The sequence below is a fragment of the Cuculus canorus genome, chromosome 2 (assembly GCF_017976375.1).
Source record: "Cuculus canorus isolate bCucCan1 chromosome 2, bCucCan1.pri, whole genome shotgun sequence".
Taxonomy (NCBI): Eukaryota; Metazoa; Chordata; class Aves; order Cuculiformes; family Cuculidae; genus Cuculus; species Cuculus canorus.
This window is the reverse complement of record NC_071402.1, coordinates 96,689,678-96,707,248: the sequence shown is the minus strand read 5'-3', so window position 1 is coordinate 96,707,248 and position 17,571 is coordinate 96,689,678. Positions and strand designations below refer to the sequence as shown.

The 17,571-nt window shown below is 39.3% G+C and overlaps 1 protein-coding gene across 4 annotated transcripts in view; it reads right to left on the bottom strand.

Moving 5' to 3' along the window:
- The window catches only part of E2F3 (E2F transcription factor 3), a 43,708-nt gene that overhangs the window by 2,999 nt on the left and 23,138 nt on the right, over positions 1-17,571 (bottom strand). For 2 of the 4 annotated variants that reach the window (XM_054060380.1, XM_054060382.1), the window contains 6 exons: positions 16,772-16,858; positions 8,992-9,103; positions 6,570-6,789; positions 5,871-6,029; positions 3,204-3,318; positions 392-530 (listed from right to left, as the gene is read on the bottom strand). In XM_054060380.1, coding sequence (XP_053916355.1) covers positions 392-530; positions 3,204-3,318; positions 5,871-6,029; positions 6,570-6,789; positions 8,992-9,103; positions 16,772-16,858 — 832 coding nt within the window. The remainder of the gene's footprint in view (positions 1-391; positions 531-3,203; positions 3,319-5,870; positions 6,030-6,569; positions 6,790-8,991; positions 9,104-16,771; positions 16,859-17,571) is intronic. The other 2 variants (XM_054060381.1, XM_054060383.1) reach the window with 2 other exon arrangements.

Here is a 17,571-nt window from a genome sequence, read left to right as displayed (position 1 = left end):
CTTTACAGGGAACAGACATCATCCATGACACTGCATAGCTGCGTATACCCATACAGAGAGACTTCTGCCTCTTGTACTGAGGCAAATCTTCACTGTTACTGTCCTATTTGAAAATACAAAAGGAAACAAACCTGTTTCTTCCTTTAATATTGCATACACTTTGGTAACCTTTCTTATGCAAATAGAAAGCATATTTTAAACGATTGGTGCATAGGAAAACATTTGCCTCTATCTCCACTAGAAAACCACAGTGGAAAATGGATACTTCAGCTATAGACTCATTAGAAAAATAAAGAAAAAAACCCCAAAACTTGGATATCAGAAGTTCAAAATGAAACCTTGAATAAGAGTATGAAGGAAGGCCATTAGTATTACGAAGAAATAATTTTACCTTTGGAAATGGTTTTGGAAATATTTCCATTGTGGTCCTGACTATAGGTTTTCATTGGACTGAGGGCATCATTTTCCTCTGGGCACAGATAAACTTCAATAGGTCCTTGAGTACTAGATAAATGTATCAATGCACTCTGCTAACAAATCAAACATCGTAAGGCATTATAACGATGAACACAATAGAATACTGATGATATGGAGCAAGTTCTTATTGGTGTGCAAGTGCGTGAATAAATTTATTAATAATCAAGAGAACCCAAAATCCCCCATGCATTTTTTTTTGAAGATGTGAAAGGCTCAGCTGACATATCTTGTAGACTAGAAGACAGTATAAAAGCCTTTGTCACTGTCTGTGGTGCACAAATCTCAGCAGCTCACCGCTTTGTGTTGTATCATAACCAGAACTGAAAGAGTTGTATGCAAGTTCCTGTTTGTCACAAAAGTCTTTCCAAATAACAAAAACCAGAAAAAAGACTCAATTTTCTTCACCCAAATTGGTTTATATAAGTCCATCTGCCCCCTCAAGGCAGCAACTTTAATTTTCATAGTGTTGCTGAATAACAGGAACTCTTAACTCATCTCAAGATACTGATGCAATACAAGATGACCTATACAGGCAGATAGAAAATGTGCAATGTTGCTTTTAGTGTTACTGTAAAAAATCCTAAATTACTCCAGTTAAAAATAAACCTGTTCCAGGTGTGCTGCATGAATAGTTTTAAAAGGCATGAATACAAGTATTATATACCTCTTTGCAGTCTTCTTTCAAGTAAGTCTTATTGGGCTTTTTAAGGAAAAGTTCATCCTACCACTTGCATTCTGACAGTCATGTAGCATAATAGACAGCGTTTACAAACAGAGAACAACAACTGAACAGGAATGCCCCAGGGCACAGGAAACAGTTAAAAAGTACTTAGGGCAATGCTGTAGATAATTAGGAAAAGGAGATGGGAAGAACAGGAGTTGGGGAGAGTACTGTTGAGTGACTGAGATATGTGAAAAAAGACACTGAAATGTAAGTGCAAATAAGTGAAAGAAATAGGACTTCACTGCCCGAAGCTGAACATTAAATGAATAAGTTTTGTATAGAGGATAAGGGAGGTTTCAGCACTCATTCTAATGATTGTGTGCATCTCTCTCTACCTGCCTGACTTCACTGAATTAAAAATCAAAGCATATTCCCTTAGGGAAAGAAACAGGAAAGCAAGCAATGATAACAGTATATATTTATGGGGACTGATAAAAGATATTCCTTCCTCACTGCAGCAAAATGATTTATTCTTCAAAAACCTGCACCAAGGTTCAAAGGGCAAATTAAGGACAAAGACAGGAAAGAAAAAAAAAAAGATGGAAATTTTAAGGGGTCTAAGCAAATAAAGAATAATCTTCAGAAAAGAAGTGACAGGGAATACACCCTTCTGCAGCCTGATCAAGTGGGAAGTGTCCCTGCCTATGGCAGGGGATTTGGAGCTGAATGATCTTTAAGGTCCTTTCCAACCCAAACTACTCTATGATTCTATGAATCTGGAGTCTACTCCTGCCCGCCTGGCAGCAGGCAACCCTAGGTTCAGTGGAACCAGCCCAACTCTAGGGATGAAAGAATAACAGAGCATGGAGGATTCTGGAGTTTAGCCCTATGTCTAATTGCTCCTTAAGAGAAGAAATTACATACATTTTCGATGCTCTAAAGCAATGGCTCATACAAGTTATTTATGCTTGCCCAACATACTTGCATCTGCAATTGTAACTGAGAATTGTAAAGCAGCTCACTTTTGCCACCAAGAGATAAAACACCAGGAAAAGCCAAACCATGTGGTTCATAAACCATGAGAGGAATGAAGAAAAGCAAAGCTACTCCCTGATGATATCATCAAAGAAAAGCCACCTGAAGCATTTTATTCTGCAGTTGTGACATAGGTAAAGGAAGAAGCTAAGTTACAGTAGACATCTACCTGAGAAAGGAAAAAGAAACAAAACAAAGACAAAAGGACAGACAAAGACAAAAGTGCCAGACATCTCATACACAAAAACTGGCACAGAGATAGACTCGGGCTTGAGTAGGAAGGGGCAACAGAAGAGGGACACAGGTGAACAGAGACAGCTTCAGAAACAGAACTATTTATAAAATCGGAAGGGAAATCCCCATCACCTAAAGACTTCACAATAGCAAATAGAAAGTCCTCTAGCAGAACATACAAAGATGTGTAAAATCATTGTCAATGAAGCAAAGACAATGGAAGAAGGAAGGGCAAGAATGGAATTCTAGGAGTAAACCAGAAGTTTCTACAATGACTTAACACTTAAGAAAAAAAATCCTATGTGAAAATCTATGTCTAAATAAATCAGGGTATCAGTAATAAGAGTCATCAAGATGCTTAAGGCATTGAGTTATCTGTGAAGTTTATGAAGTAAAACTACACAAACTTAAAAAAAAATAAGCTGAATATCTTAAGAGAAAGATTTTACATGGTTACAAACAGGAAATTTCAACTGTCAAGAAAAAGTTCTTTACGTAAAGTATGGTAAAGAGAATAATCTTTAAATAGCATGGATTACTCTGAAGGAAAGCTGGAAGTGAAAGATAAAGAACAAATAATGATTGCTTTGTGTAAAATAATTTTGAAAGATTCTCCTTCCTTTTTTTTTAAAAAAAAAACACCTCCAAAGTAAGACAGACAGATTAATATAGGAGTGTATGCCACTATAATCCAACGTGGACATCAGTTACCACACAGTAAGGACTCATAACACATGCTCCATCTATAGTAAAACGATACCTAAACTGGCAGGAAAAGCCAGGTTCTACTTACCTCCACTGGGTCAGGCACTTCAAGTCTTGTTTCTGGAGGAGCTTTTACAACTATAACAGTTTGGTCTTTAAGGCCACTAATTTTTCGTATATCTTGATACGTCACATAAGCTAATGTAATCACTGTTAAGGAATTTTCCAACCAGATAATATATTCAAACTATTAGAAGCAGAAGTTTTTCAATTATTTTTCCATTTTTTCCATATACATTGTTCTTAGACCAAAGTTTTCCATTCTCTCCACTGGTTTCAACTGTAACCGGTGTGTGAGAACTCCCCTTTGCTCTAAGAGGCAGGGTCATTACCGCGTAGCAAAAGTGATTCTCTGTTGACTTTAAGCTCAACAACCTCCCTACTACTAACAGACAATATTATATTTATTTTTTTATATACTTGCTATCAAAATGCAGAGGGGCTAGAAATCACAGGAAAAAATGTAACAGTTTACAGATGCATGTTACAGATGCACATACACAATACATTTTTGAGGTTATCAATAAAATAATAATTACAATTTTCATCCGAGTTTTTAAGAATCAATATATTTATATATAAAATTATTTTTAAAAACAGCTTAAACAACTACTTTAAACAATCTGACAGTGTGGAAAGATTTCTGCATAAGCACAGAATGAGTATGAATATTTTGCTGTTCAACATGAATATGTCCAAATCAAAGTGAGTGTTTTGGTGGTTACGGCACAGTTGTGTCCCACATACTGACCCATGTAACTGAGGTGTTAACAGTGCTTTCAGTTGCAAAAAACCTGTGAAACAGCCTTGAACATATGCAAGCACTACCAGCTCTTCATTTCTGTCATCTGTTAAGTATCTAGCATAATGTTGACACCAAGAGCCTAATTTATCCTTATACTTTTTTGGGATGTAAATGGGAACAATTTTGGTAAATGTGTACTGTTACCACGCAAAACAGCAACGCAGACTGCCCAAGCTCAAAACACCAATGCATCTCACATCTAATTTCGACCAAAATGACAGGTAGGTCAGCTTTCACCCAAATGGCTTTTATCAAGGCTCCTACCACTGGTTTGGTAAGGTTTGCAAAGGCAGAGTACATGTTACAGCAACAGTGGCTGTCGCTGTACAAACAAAGGCAAGGATTGCATGTTTTTCAAATAAAACAACAGCAATCTTCATTGCTGTAGCTAAAAGCTCCCCACACTCACACTGGGCATATCCTAACACATTCAAGGCAGGGATTAGTTACTTTCTGACTGTATTTGTAATGGAGACAAGGAAGCACACAGCCAGGGCACAAGCAATGCTTTAGCACTATCCAGTTGCATGGGAAAAGAAAAGATATTCAAAAGCTGAAACTTTGCTATCAGAGATCAAGCAAAGGAAAAGGCTTCTCAGCTCTCTAGTATTCAGCAGGTCATCTTGTGTCAAACTCCAGTGAGGTGAGTCCAAGACTGTACTGGGACACAATCAGATTCATCCCCAAGTTTCACACCTCAGCATTTCTTCCTCAATAATGACTAGTATTATCAGTAAACTTCAGAGTCACGGAAGGATTTGGGGAATATGCTCTCCTAAATCCAAAACCACGAAGACCACATGCTGCTAAAGCTGATCCTTCCTCACCCATCACCCGGGTGCCAGCAACAGCAAGGCAGGGATCTCTACCACAGGAATCGGAACTGGAAAAAGAATTGTAATGCTCAGTTCTGTGTTGCTTAAATCTCTTCATGGATCAAGCTCTTAGCTGAAGGCAGTGCTGACTCTGCTCCCTATCCACTTGACGATCTTTGCTTACATCTCAAAAAATGTATGAAAGCTAGTCAAATGAGTGTATTTACATAGCTCACATACTTTTCACTGACACTTCTGCAGTTATTTCCCATTCTTCAGAACAGATAGTAAGTCCACATTTTTAGATGCTCTAAGATTAGATTACTCATTATATGAAGTAATAAAAGTTTTCACATCAGCATTTAATAAAATGCCTTCTTCTGTTGCTCATAGGTGGGAAATCTAGGGAAAATGAGAACTGATTAATTACAGGGCATATTAGCAGCCAAAATACCAAAAGTCACATGAACTTTATGCAATTGAGCATTGCTATTACATTAAATTATTCAAAATATTTATTAGATATTTAATGAGCTCTCAAAATATCTATGATATTCTGTTATACATTATCTAACCAGAGGAATCTGAAAATTCATTTGTCAGACTAAACTAACTCCCAACTTTATTTTCCTCCCTGCACCTGTAATATGTAGACACATCAATTTAAAGTGAAAAGAAAAACAAGTAGTGAGTACATACACATAACTCTTACCTTAGAAAAGACTGTCTGCATGCCTTTGCAATTTCTGCACACAAAAGTAGAGTTTGTTCCAGGCTTAAATTAGTCAAAAAAGTACAGGGTTGTTGGATGTTGTCAGTCATTCATCAGCTAAATTCTCGGTTCTACTCTACATGAACACAGGTGTTAATAGGCTCCTTCATACACTGACTTTTCTTTGACATTCCAGATGTAAATGGCTTAAGTAACTTCTATATAGAACTACATTATAATCCCTGTTAACCAGCTACTTGAAATCTCTGATGTGATGCTTTGTATCACATTACTTAGAGGAATTCCCCCACTGGAGCACAGCAAGGAGACTAACCATCTCTGAGGTTTTGAGGAAAAGGATATCTCTGATTCTCCGAGTCCTCTGTTAGCAGCTTGAGATCCAAGGTGCAGCTTTGGATTAGCTCATCCAGTTTCTTCTCTTCCTGAGTCAGTTCGGTCACCTCCTTTGTGAGGCCTTGACGCTGTGCCAGCATGCCACCATCCTCTGACAGACTGCAGCCCCTAAGGATACAAAGAAGGAATGCAACCTTTCAGCATTTGTAAAACTTGATCCTATGCTATGGGAAAGGGAAAAGGCAGGGGTTTACACTGCAAACTAAATTCTTCAGCCATTCTCCCCAAACCTGCTCATAGTGAATCAACAAACTACGCTTTCCACAAAAAGCATCTTTTTATCATGACCATATTTTGAAACTACCACCGATACAGCAAGTCAAGTATTTCTAAGCATTTCCAAAATCTTGCTTCTAGCTCCTCTCTCTTCTAACCACACCGGGAAAAAGAATGAGGGAGGCAGAAGGTACAGATGTGTACCTAAAACCTTAAAACAGACAAAACACTGTTTTTTAACTTCCCTGAAAAACACTATTTATACACTGAAAACCTGTCTTAACAGAAAAAGAAAACTTTATCCTGATGGAAGGCATTTTGGATGATTGCTTGGAACAAAGTGTTAGAATAGAAGGTAGGAGAAGAAAAACACTACTGCTCAGTGACAGTGAAACCAGACAGCAGGAATGGAAAAGGATAATGAATACTCACATCCACTGAATGTTGTTTTTGGACTTTTTCTTAATGAGATGGATGCCTTCCAGTACATTGGTGATATCGTAAATCCTCCTTTTTTGCACCTTGAGGACCTCTGCTGCTCTGTTCAAATCTAAGACCCCATCAGGAGATTGGCTCAGCAACTGAATGAACTTCTTTGTGAGAAGGCCAAGTGATGTATCATACCGAGTCTTTTCTGAAGGAGATTTTGGAGCTTGGAAAGAAAAAAACCCACCCAGATAAATCCTTTTCTCATTTTTATTCTGAAAGCAGCATCCAGAAATCAAAGTATACACATTCCAGATATTTCTTTAATTTTTACTAAAGAAGCGTCTCAAACCTCTGCATTAAGGTACAACTTACCACTGGGTATTTCTTTGTATTTCAAGATGTACTTTTCCAAAAGTCACAGGTACATGAGCAAATATATACTTTTTTTAAGTACAAATATTTCCATTAGTCTAAAGGATACATATAGCAGTATTCTATGTAGGCTTTCACTGTGTGAATTCTTAATAGTATTTTTAGTATCTATTTATCCTGGCAGCAACACCAAAAATTCCCCTATGGCACTCCTTCATCAGACTGATAGCCAGCTTTCATCAGAGTTTGATTTTCCCCTCTTGTAAACTAAGTGTTTCACGTGCAATTAAGCAGGACTTCAGTGCATGAAGGCAACAACAGATTCCATCAGCACTAGACTCCAAAGCTGACAGAAAACTCAACTGAACTAGAGAAGACTGACGTTAAGATACAATTTAGAATCATCATTTCTCCATAACAAAACAATGCTCAGACTGGGCAACAGTATCCACTTCTTTTAAATTCAGAAGTCAGCAAATGCCTGGGATCTTGCTAGACACCTTGCTGTTTTCACGCACCAATACAGTGGCTATGTACTTAATAAATGAACTCTTAAGAGTTTAAAATACATAGACGAGAATAAATTTTAACTGTTCAAAGCCTTTGTGTCAAGGGAAAAGAGCCAGGCGTTGTTAGAAGTCTGCTGGAAGTTCCCCTGTTAGCAAAACCTTTACAGTACATTTAAAATCCTTCATTTGATTCAGGTAAGGTCAAACATTATTCAGGATGGATCTTAGACTGATCCAAACATCATTTTCACAGTCATTTTCACTAAATTGCAGTCAGTCAAAACCAAAATCCTACCTGAAAGCAAAACTTTAGATTACCCTTAAACATTCTGAAAAATACAATAGCTTTTCAATGAAAACCAAGTCATTGTTTGTTTGCAAAGAAAAAAAACCTCCTGCTTTTTTTTTTTTTTTTTTTTTTTTTTTTTTTAAAGGTAGATTCAGGGCTCATCTGCACTGGGAAATGGAGGAACTTCCACATCAGTTAGGTGACCTTGTGAATTTAGAGCAAGGTGGTTTCTGTCCTGTTTGTTTTTCCTTTGGGATTTAGAAAAGGATAAGAAGATCAGAGTGCCTGGTCATACAGCAAGAAATTTTCTGAACTGCCTTAACATTGCAGCAGCATGCTATACTCTGAATGGTACTGAACTTCTGTGAACACACTCCAATTTAAAATGGGCTTTATTTAGCTTAATGACGTTTAGTTTAATTAAAACATTTTTTTAAGTTTAATTAAAATACTTCAAGCTCATATCTTCAGCTAATTTCACTTTTCCTACCTTTCTCAAAAACACCAAACTCTTCGACTGATGAGGAGGGGCAAGTGAGTACCCCTTAATATCTCTTGTCCTTCCACCACTAGCACTGCTGTCCCAGTCCTCCGCTTTCCTCATTCCCCTCTCTCTGCAAGACCAGTTCTCCTGAAATCCTCCAAACTAGTCGGCAAGGCTACATCCCCAGCTCTTGTTGCAAGAAACCTACTGCTTGAGGCTATACAGATGTGCAGAGATTAATACTTGCAGCAACTAGGCAGTGGCAGTAATAATCTATTCCTACTGCAGGGAGAGAAGGCAGCTCGGAGCCCACAGGAAGCGTTTAGCATGCAGTGCTGCTAGGGTGCAGCTACAGCTCTTTGCAAATCCCTGCCTGGAGGAAGAAGCCTCGCCAATCAGCTGCTGGAGCTTTAGTAAGGCAGGAAGAGGCTGGCTTGATTATCCTTGCATGATAACTGTATGTTTGATCCTGTCACAATATCTTGATTCCCCAACACCTACCTCTCCTAGGCATCCCCAGCTTCATGTCCTTGGCTGAAGAGGAGGTCCTGGGCAGGAGCCTCTGCAGCCTCTCAGCAGGATGCATGCTACAAACACACTGTGCGCAACCTGACTGTGGGGTTGAGTATGTTGCACACACATCCAAGTGAGGACAGTAATAAACAAACAGTTTTAGCTAGATAACACAGCCTGTTGCACTGGTTCACTCCAATCTCAAGCTACTAAAAATCAAAAACCCTCTGCAATATACCATGTTACAAGTTCCCTTACTTTTTGGACTATCTGGACTTCTTGTTGCAGCTCTTCCTTTCCCCTTTGGAGTCTTTAGTCCTTCAGCAAGATACTGGTGGCCACTTTCTCCTAGCTCCAGCCTTCGTTTTGCCTGTTACAGAAAACAGTAATTTTTCTTTTAATTGATGTATTGTTAGGAAGCATATTTCAATTTATCAAATATAGGAAAGGCAGACAGCAGTGAACTTTTCACAGCAAGGTTCTGTATCAGTAAAGGTTCACACCCCATATTCATCACAAGGGAATCTCAATATTTATGGGAATCCAAAGGTCGACTTCAACTTTTCACTCTCAAAGGCTAGATTGGAGGTTTTATTTGGAAGATGCAGCAATTTTTTTTTTTAATTTAAAAAGCTGAGTGACAGTTGTATGATCTACTTCTGTCTAGTCTGGACCTTTTTAAATACATATGAAAGACTTCTATCTCCACCTGAGTTGAGAATGTTTCAGTTAAGAAAACCAATGACAAATGCTCATGCAGAAAGGTATGCGCCCACAAAGCTCTGGTTCTTTTGAAAAACTCCTCATATCCATATAAATTTACGCACAGCTAGCATTAGTGTAAGTTCCTTCCCCATTTGAAACGATAGCTTTGAGAGGGACCAGTAATGACCACTACTATGAGCTTTCCATCAATGAAATACAAGACATGACATCAAGAGCAGCATTAGACAACTGTTCTCTGCTTGCCAACAGTTTGTCCTCATTGAAAGCACAACCACTACACTTATTTCACATCAAATACCTAGTTTACATTAAAGCTGCATACATAAAAGCAAGATGGAGCAAAAGCAGTATCAGAAAGATGATGCCTGAAAAGTAGCTAAACGTTGCATTCAGCTCAAAAGAATGCTATGTACATCTTCTATAACAACAATGAATGAAACCATTAAACTATGCAACACAGAAAAACTGCAATGAAAACAACCAATATGAATTCTGTTCCTAGACAGAAACACAATCTACTGTCTTTTGAAACAATTCTATACTGTGGCACACTACTAAGGTTACTGAAATTAAATCTGGGGATACTTGTTATCCTAACAATAGAAAGAACATTACCTGGGAAGACACAGGAAGAGGAAGAAAAGTAAATTTTATGTCTAATAAAAGTTTGGTCGAATAACTGTTTCCAAAGGCTGTTATTTATTCAATTAGGTAGAACAATTCAGTTTTATTTGCTTGCACATTAGACTTGCCCCAAAGGGTGGGATCATATTCTGCTCCTCAGTGAAACAAGATGAAGTAATACATTCTGCTATGGAGGTGCAGATAGATATTGCTGTATTGTGGATTTAGCTTATGCATTTCCCTTTGGGTCTGTGATCAACAGAAGACTCTGTAAGAAATTAATTTATATACATTTATTTCTGGATAGCTAACATTTTTTGTACTGGACTCCATTTGCAAACCTCAAACTTATTAAAAGGCGAGTTAAAGCACGTGAAACTCGAATAAGCCCATGATATAACAGCTTGGGCACAGTGCTCAAGCCACTCTTCTCTCTATTTTGCACGGGGGGAGAGGCACTAATTCACTGGTAACAGAGCAAAACTGAACTAACTGCATCCTCCTAACAACGCAGGTACCACGCTACCAGCAGCTCATCAGTGGCAGCTCCTAATGGTGTGGAAGACCTCTGCTGCTCTCCCCGAGACATCAGCTCTGTAATCCAAGGACAGAGATTTCAAAAAGGTCAACTGTTAGCAAAAGTATCCAGCTAATATGTTTAGCCACCGTAATTGGATTAAATTAAGATTGCAGTTATTCCAGAAGGAGCAATACATTTCACACTTTTTTCAAGTTTTTCCACCCTGAGAACTGTAAGAGTAAAGGAAGGAGGAGCGAAAATGGAACAATTCAGGGCGTGGGAAGACTAGGCCAAAGGGATACAATTAAAGATAAAAGAGAATCTCAAAACCAGGTGTAAGAATGAAGGGAAATGTAAAGACTTAAAATTCGGAGACTTACAGCGGCTCTCTCCATCAGAAGAGAAACTCTGGTTTGGACTACACATCAAAACTTTTTGCCTCAACTTGTTTGCAAGACAAACAATAGTGTTTTGTGCCTGCTTTTGTGGTTAAACACTTAAAAATTTTTGTGTGAAGTTCAAATAATCAGGTTTGGTAGTGAGAGAACAAAACCAGCATCCTTTGGCTGTGCGCAGCAGCACAAGCCCATCCATGTGTGTCAGGGAGTGTTACAAACACCACACGCTTGTTGCTTTCACCAGCATACTGTACCTATGGCAGCACAGGACTACTGACCGGCTTCTGAAGAAATACCAAATGGCAGACAGCACTATGAAAGACTGATTTTGTAGGACATGAAACATACAGAAAACCAGACAGAAAGACACAGAGCAAAATACTTAAGAAAAGTTTAAAAGAGGTTGAAGAAGTTACCAAGAGACAACTACAGAAAACCCTAGGGAATGCTTAATTTCTGGCCAGATGTTACACGTCACTCAGCAAGCGCTTTCTTCCCCTTCCTGTTTTTACAAACATCATAATAAGATACAGGTCTGAAGGGGCATATTCTCTCAATTTCTTCTTCCCTGACTTACAGACCAAAGATTTTCTAGCGCTTTTTCTTTGCACTAGAGATCCTGTGTGACTCAGTTTCTTGCTCCCATCTTCAAAGTTATTCACAATGCTTTGATACCAGACTTCCTTTGAGAAATCTCAAGATTTGTGTTCAGCAATCAACAGAAAGAGCAACCCTTTAAAAAAAAAGAATCTTGATTTGCATAATTTATTTCCACTACAGGACTACATTCATTATTTGTACAAGGTTTTGTACAATGTTTGTATTATCTTTATTTGCATTGTTTGATCCATCATAGCATGCAGTCTTCTGGCAGAGTACATGGGACCTACTAAGAAGTAGCAAGCCAAAGGACACCAGCATAAAGCATCTCAATGATAGGGAAATATAGGAAGCGTAGGGACTAAGAACTTGTTAGCAACGTGAGACAATAAAGGGAAGTCAGATTCCTAAGGGGGATCAGGAAAGGATCATAAAGCACATGGGGCAATGAAACAGGTAAAGCCAGAAACTGATACATCCAGCAAAAGACATAAAAGCAGCAGCAAAGCATCCTATTGATCTGAACCAGATGCCTACCCAACCCTTTGATGGAGACCCAAAATGTTTGGCATCAACTTTTTTGACTCCATTTTCCCTTCCAATACTACAAGTGCTTGCTGATGTAGATAAAACTATGGATCGACTGTTCAGTGCGGACCACTAAGAGAGGTAATGAAAAAAAAAAAAAAAAAGAGAGAAACAAACCAGATAGCTACCACAATTAACGTCAGGATCAAACCCACAAGAAGGTATTCACAAGAACACTTGTGTCTGTATGAAAACATTTTAAAATCTACTAGGATAAACTAAGTATTTTCCAGTAGGCAGGACTTGATGAAATTCACTTTAAAATACTCAGTCTCGGAGATAAACTTTTAAGAAAAGATTGGAGGCAGGTATGCTTGCAAAAGACTAGGAAAAAAGCAAATGTATTTTATCATGAACTGAAACCATGCATGGAAAAGGTGCAATCAGAACATTATAGCCCATGTCTCTTAACATGCTGTTCTGACCTCACAGCTACCTAAGAGATTACCTCTATCTAACAGATTGCAGCCACCATCTCTTCTTATGCGTCCTCCTCCCATCCCTGAGCTACCCCTGCTCCCCTGGTGCAGGCAGCACCTGACTGGTACGTCTTTCTCAGATGCTGCAAGGAGCTGGCTCAAGAGGTCAAAAACAAGGGGAAACCTAACCCTCCTCCAAAACAGAAATAAGGAGTTTTTCTGCCAGGTTTGTGGCAAGCAGGTCGAGGGAGGCAATTCTGCCCCTCTATTCTTCTCCTGTGAGACCCCCACCTGAAGTATTGTGTCCAGTTCTGGAATCCTCAATATAAGAAAGCTATGGAGCTGTTGGAACAGGTCCAGAGGAGGGCTACAAAGATGATCAGAAGGCTGGAGCACCTCCCATATGAGTCTGAGAGAGTAGCAGTTTTTCAGCCTGGAGCAGAGAAAGCTCTGAGGAGACCTTATAGGGACCTTCCAGTACCTGAAGGGGATACAGTAAAGCTGGGGAGGGACTTAGTAAAAAAGACTTGTAGTGAGTGATAGGACTAGGGGAATGGTTGTAAATTGGAGAGGGACGATTTAGATTAGACATTAGGAGGAAATTCTTCACGATGAGGGTGGTGAGGCATTGCCACAGGTTGCCCGAGGAAGTTGTGGAGGGGAGGTTGGAATTAGATGATCTTTCAGGTCCCTTCCAACTCAAACCATTCTATTCTATGATTCTAGGTTAGCCCTTGTCCAGGTGACTGAGGGCTGCTGAGCAGAAGCAGTGGGACACGCTTCATCCCCGTTAGGGCAATCAGCTTGGCATTTGAGCAGCTTTGCTTTCACGACACACAGCAAGTAACTTCAGTTCTTGGGGAAATAAACTAGCACCAGTTAAAAAGAAGAAAATAAGTGTCACCTTATAAAAGCACAACAGATAAAAAAGCACCAAGCGTTAGGTAACAGCCAGCACAGGGCTTTGTCAAGAAAGCAGAGGGAAGCATGAGTTTTTGAAGACTGCACTGTGTCAAACCAAAGCCTCATTTTCTATGAGGCATATATTTCTAAGGTTGATGGAAGAAGCAGTAAAATGTCCTCTAATTCTTTCCAACGATAAAAGCATGGAGCATAACATTGCCAAACTACGTGCATTTGAAATTTTTCCTGCTAGATGTCTCCCTGAACTTTATTACTGGACGCAAGACGGTTGCACTGTTTGCAAGATACAGATCTAAGAAAAAAACTGCATTACTGTGCTACTTTCTGAAAACTCCTTGTCTGAAGTACTGCTGCACCCATTATGCTTTAGCAGGCACATAAAATTTGACAGGATGAACTGAGCAAGGCATGTGCCTTTCTATTCCCTCAAAATCCCAAATTTAAAAACACTTGGAAAAGCATAGCTGGTACATTTTCAATATAAACATTAACAGGCAAATTCCATTTCAGGCTGCAAGTGCAATAGCTCTTGGGCCTGCCCACGCTATGCACATGCCATCTCCTGGGAGGTCCTGTTCAGGATGAGACATATACAAGTCCCTTGGTCCCCAGCAGGCATTCAGGATATATTAAAGCAGCAGCAGTCTGATTTAAATACAAAGGGACAAAAGTTGAACTCTGAATGAGAGCAAAGGGAAACTGGAACAAAATCTGCTGAGATGGAGACAGAAGATAAAATAACTTATTCCAAAAAAATGGGATGAAGGCTTGGAAAGCAATTCCTGTTTAGGGTTGACTGAGCAGGGAAAATAGAAGACTGAAAATGACCAAGCATAGCAAGGAATAGCTTGCATGTATTAAGTGATAGCTGACAGTGAACGAAACAGCAAGCCACAGAAATGTGTCTTAGCGCTCCGTCAGTGCCCAAAAGCAAGGACGAAGTTGGGCAAGTTAAGCAAAGGCAGATGACTAAGTCTGGTGAAGTCTCTAGAAGATATTACAATTGCTAGGGGCAGATAAAATGGCAGCTTTTCTGTATGTGACCACAATGCTGATATTACTAGGGAGGGGATGCAAGCCTATCCAGAGAGCACAGATAAGTTTTGACCGCAGCAAGGAAACTGTAGCTCAGATGCTTTAGCAATTCCTACGCACTTTCCACAGGCTTTCCTTCATCTTTTCAAAATTAAGCAGTAATTTAAAAATAGAATTTAAAAGTCAAAGTTCTGAGGCATGAACTCTAGAAAGCTGTTCTAGAGATCAGGAGCTGCAGAGAAGAAAGCAAACACTTTACATGAAAGGGTAAATTAATCTAGAGCTTGATGAGGAATATAAGAGAAGAAACAAAGAAAATGACACCTTAGGATGAATGCACAAAAATATTCTTATGCTAGGGAAACCTCTCCACTGAGCAAGGTGATACAGACTGTTCCTTTTGAATGTGCTCAAATGAACAAACTTTGGTATGTGGAGAGCCCCGAGTGCCTGCTAGAGGGCTGTACCCAGTTAAGGGCACAGCAAACACTATGAGAAATGGAAAAATGGGGAGAGGTGCAGAGAGGAAAGCAGAGGAGCTTTCAGCAGGGAAGGAACTGAGATCTGCAGGTGAGGGCACAAGTGAAGAAATTTTTTTGCTTGAGATCAGCAAAAAGATGCAAGAGGACGATCAGAGTGGCCTGCCTTCAGGCTCCTAAGGACAAGTCCTCATTTCATATTTATTTCTGTTAAGCAATAAGGAGATAAACTGGCAGACCAAACTCCTGGAAGGGAGAGAGATTTCAGTTTTCCATGAAGAAATATTTACCCCAGTGTTCTACACAGATACCAATATACTACAGGTACCACACTGCCCTTGTTTATAAATAGTTAGTTCTGACAGTATAAAAACCATGAAAAAGGGGTTTAAGAAAAGAACAGTAAGATAAATAGCTGGGAATAAAACTACTTACACGTAAAAGACAAAAAGCATGTACTTTAAAGGAGGGGCTCTAAATGTCACACAGAATCACACACACAGAAGCACTAGGTTGGAAAAGACCTCCTGGATCATCGAGTCCAACCATTCATGTCCTCTCAGCTCTTCCCAAAAATACTACTTCTCTGTCAAGAGGATGCATTCCCTTGCTACCCTACAAAGAGCAACAAGTGCAGGAATGGCACGTTAATGAAAACATGACCTCAAGATTAAGTTCTACACATAGCTCATTCATTAGACGGAGGTAAGAACATATAAAAAGATACACAAAAAATAGTGCCTTGAAAATTGAATAAACTGTAAAACCAACAAAAAGGAGTCTGAAATCTTGTTACTTAATAGTCAGCATTATTAGTTGAGTGACAAGCAGCTGGTATTTAAAGTAACATTTAAAGAAGCATTTTCAAGCAAATGAAAAGAGAAATCATCCTGATCAACCTATTCTAGCATAAAAGCCCCAAATTTTCTTCTCAGAAAATGCCAACTGTAGTAAAAAGGGACAAAAAAAAAAAATCCTTCCCACTATACCAAGTTGCATTTCCTAAACTATCAGCTTATTTTTCAGCTTATCAGGTATCAGATTATAGTTCTGACTGAGGGAAATTCTTCTGTAGCTCCTATACTGAAATTATTCATTCAGCTACAATCAGATTGCTTGTTTGTAATACATATGAATATTAAAAGAAAATCTTCTTTGTATGTCATAGTCGAACTTATCATTCGATAAGAAGCACCTCACAATTACCACATTAAACTACATTCTGATCATCCACAGCCCCTCCTCATTAGCTATTTGACCCCAAGAGCTGAAGGCTGACAGTGTTACACTGATGAAGTTTCTTTCAAGGCCTAATTAAACCATTCCATTTTCATCAGTGTTCCATTCTCACAATTCCCTCAGAAGTATTTGGAGTGTCAAGGAAGCCATGAACTGCACATGCTAAAATATCAAACTGTAAGACATATTTAGCTCAAAAAAAGTTAAAGTGTGGGTGGCTGAGTTTCAGTGGCAGAATTTTGTTTGACAGTAGGACCCATGACAGAGGAACCCAGTGATGGCTTTCCATTCTCACGCTGAATATGCAGAAAGAGGTAATGCAACTGTCATGAGTGCCTCCCAGTCATTACTGCAGAGCATCACACAATGCCATTTTTAACACCCACTGAAAGGAATACATTAGCTTTCAGATATGCCCAACAGTTAAGAGCACAGATCCATCATTCCCGCATTAGCAGCACTGTGAATCCATGCCCTGCACCTCACCCCCATGTGGCAGCTCACAGTTCTCTCATCTTGGTCCTGTCTAAACAGAACAACATTTTCAACCGCTCCTCCATGAAACATGATGACCTGAAACAAACCAAGAAAATAGTGAAAAGTAGCAATGAAAGATGGTGGTTTTCTTCCTAAACCTACAGCGGGTAATTTTTTCTGAAGGAGGATCATAATCTCAGGGTGCTAATTCCCTTTAATTTTCATCGTTGTATCTGTGGAGAGCTGACCTGCTAGAAGGTCAGAGTATCTTGGAGTCACCACTGCCAATGTAACTCAGGCAGTGAGGTAAAACGACAACCCATTTTTGGCTCATTGGTCTACTCGGATGCCATAGGATCAGCCTACACCCCGTCAGGTTCGCGCTCAGTACAGCAGCTCACTGCTAAAAAAAAAAAAAAAGGTGCAGCTTATCTTGTTCTTCTGTACTGGTGCATTTGTACTTTGTATTTTCTTTGCACTAGAAGGGGAAGGACATGACAACGGTTGTGCAAGAAATAAACCAAAGCATAAGCCACATTTCAGGCCTCAAACCAACAGAATTACACCTATGCTGCATAGGAAATGAATCATCTGAGATCTTTCTATTGCAATTCTTTTCCCACCAAATACGAAACAATTATTTCTTACTGGAAGCAATAGCTTTGCACTGTACTGAGCCTGAAGGCTCCAGTTACCACTTCATGTTGAAATATAATAAGCTGTTTTCAGGAAACTGCACCCAGTTTTCACCTCAACTGCTAAACTGCCCAAAGTGAGGGGCACACATCTGTCTGAGCAGTCCTGAAAAT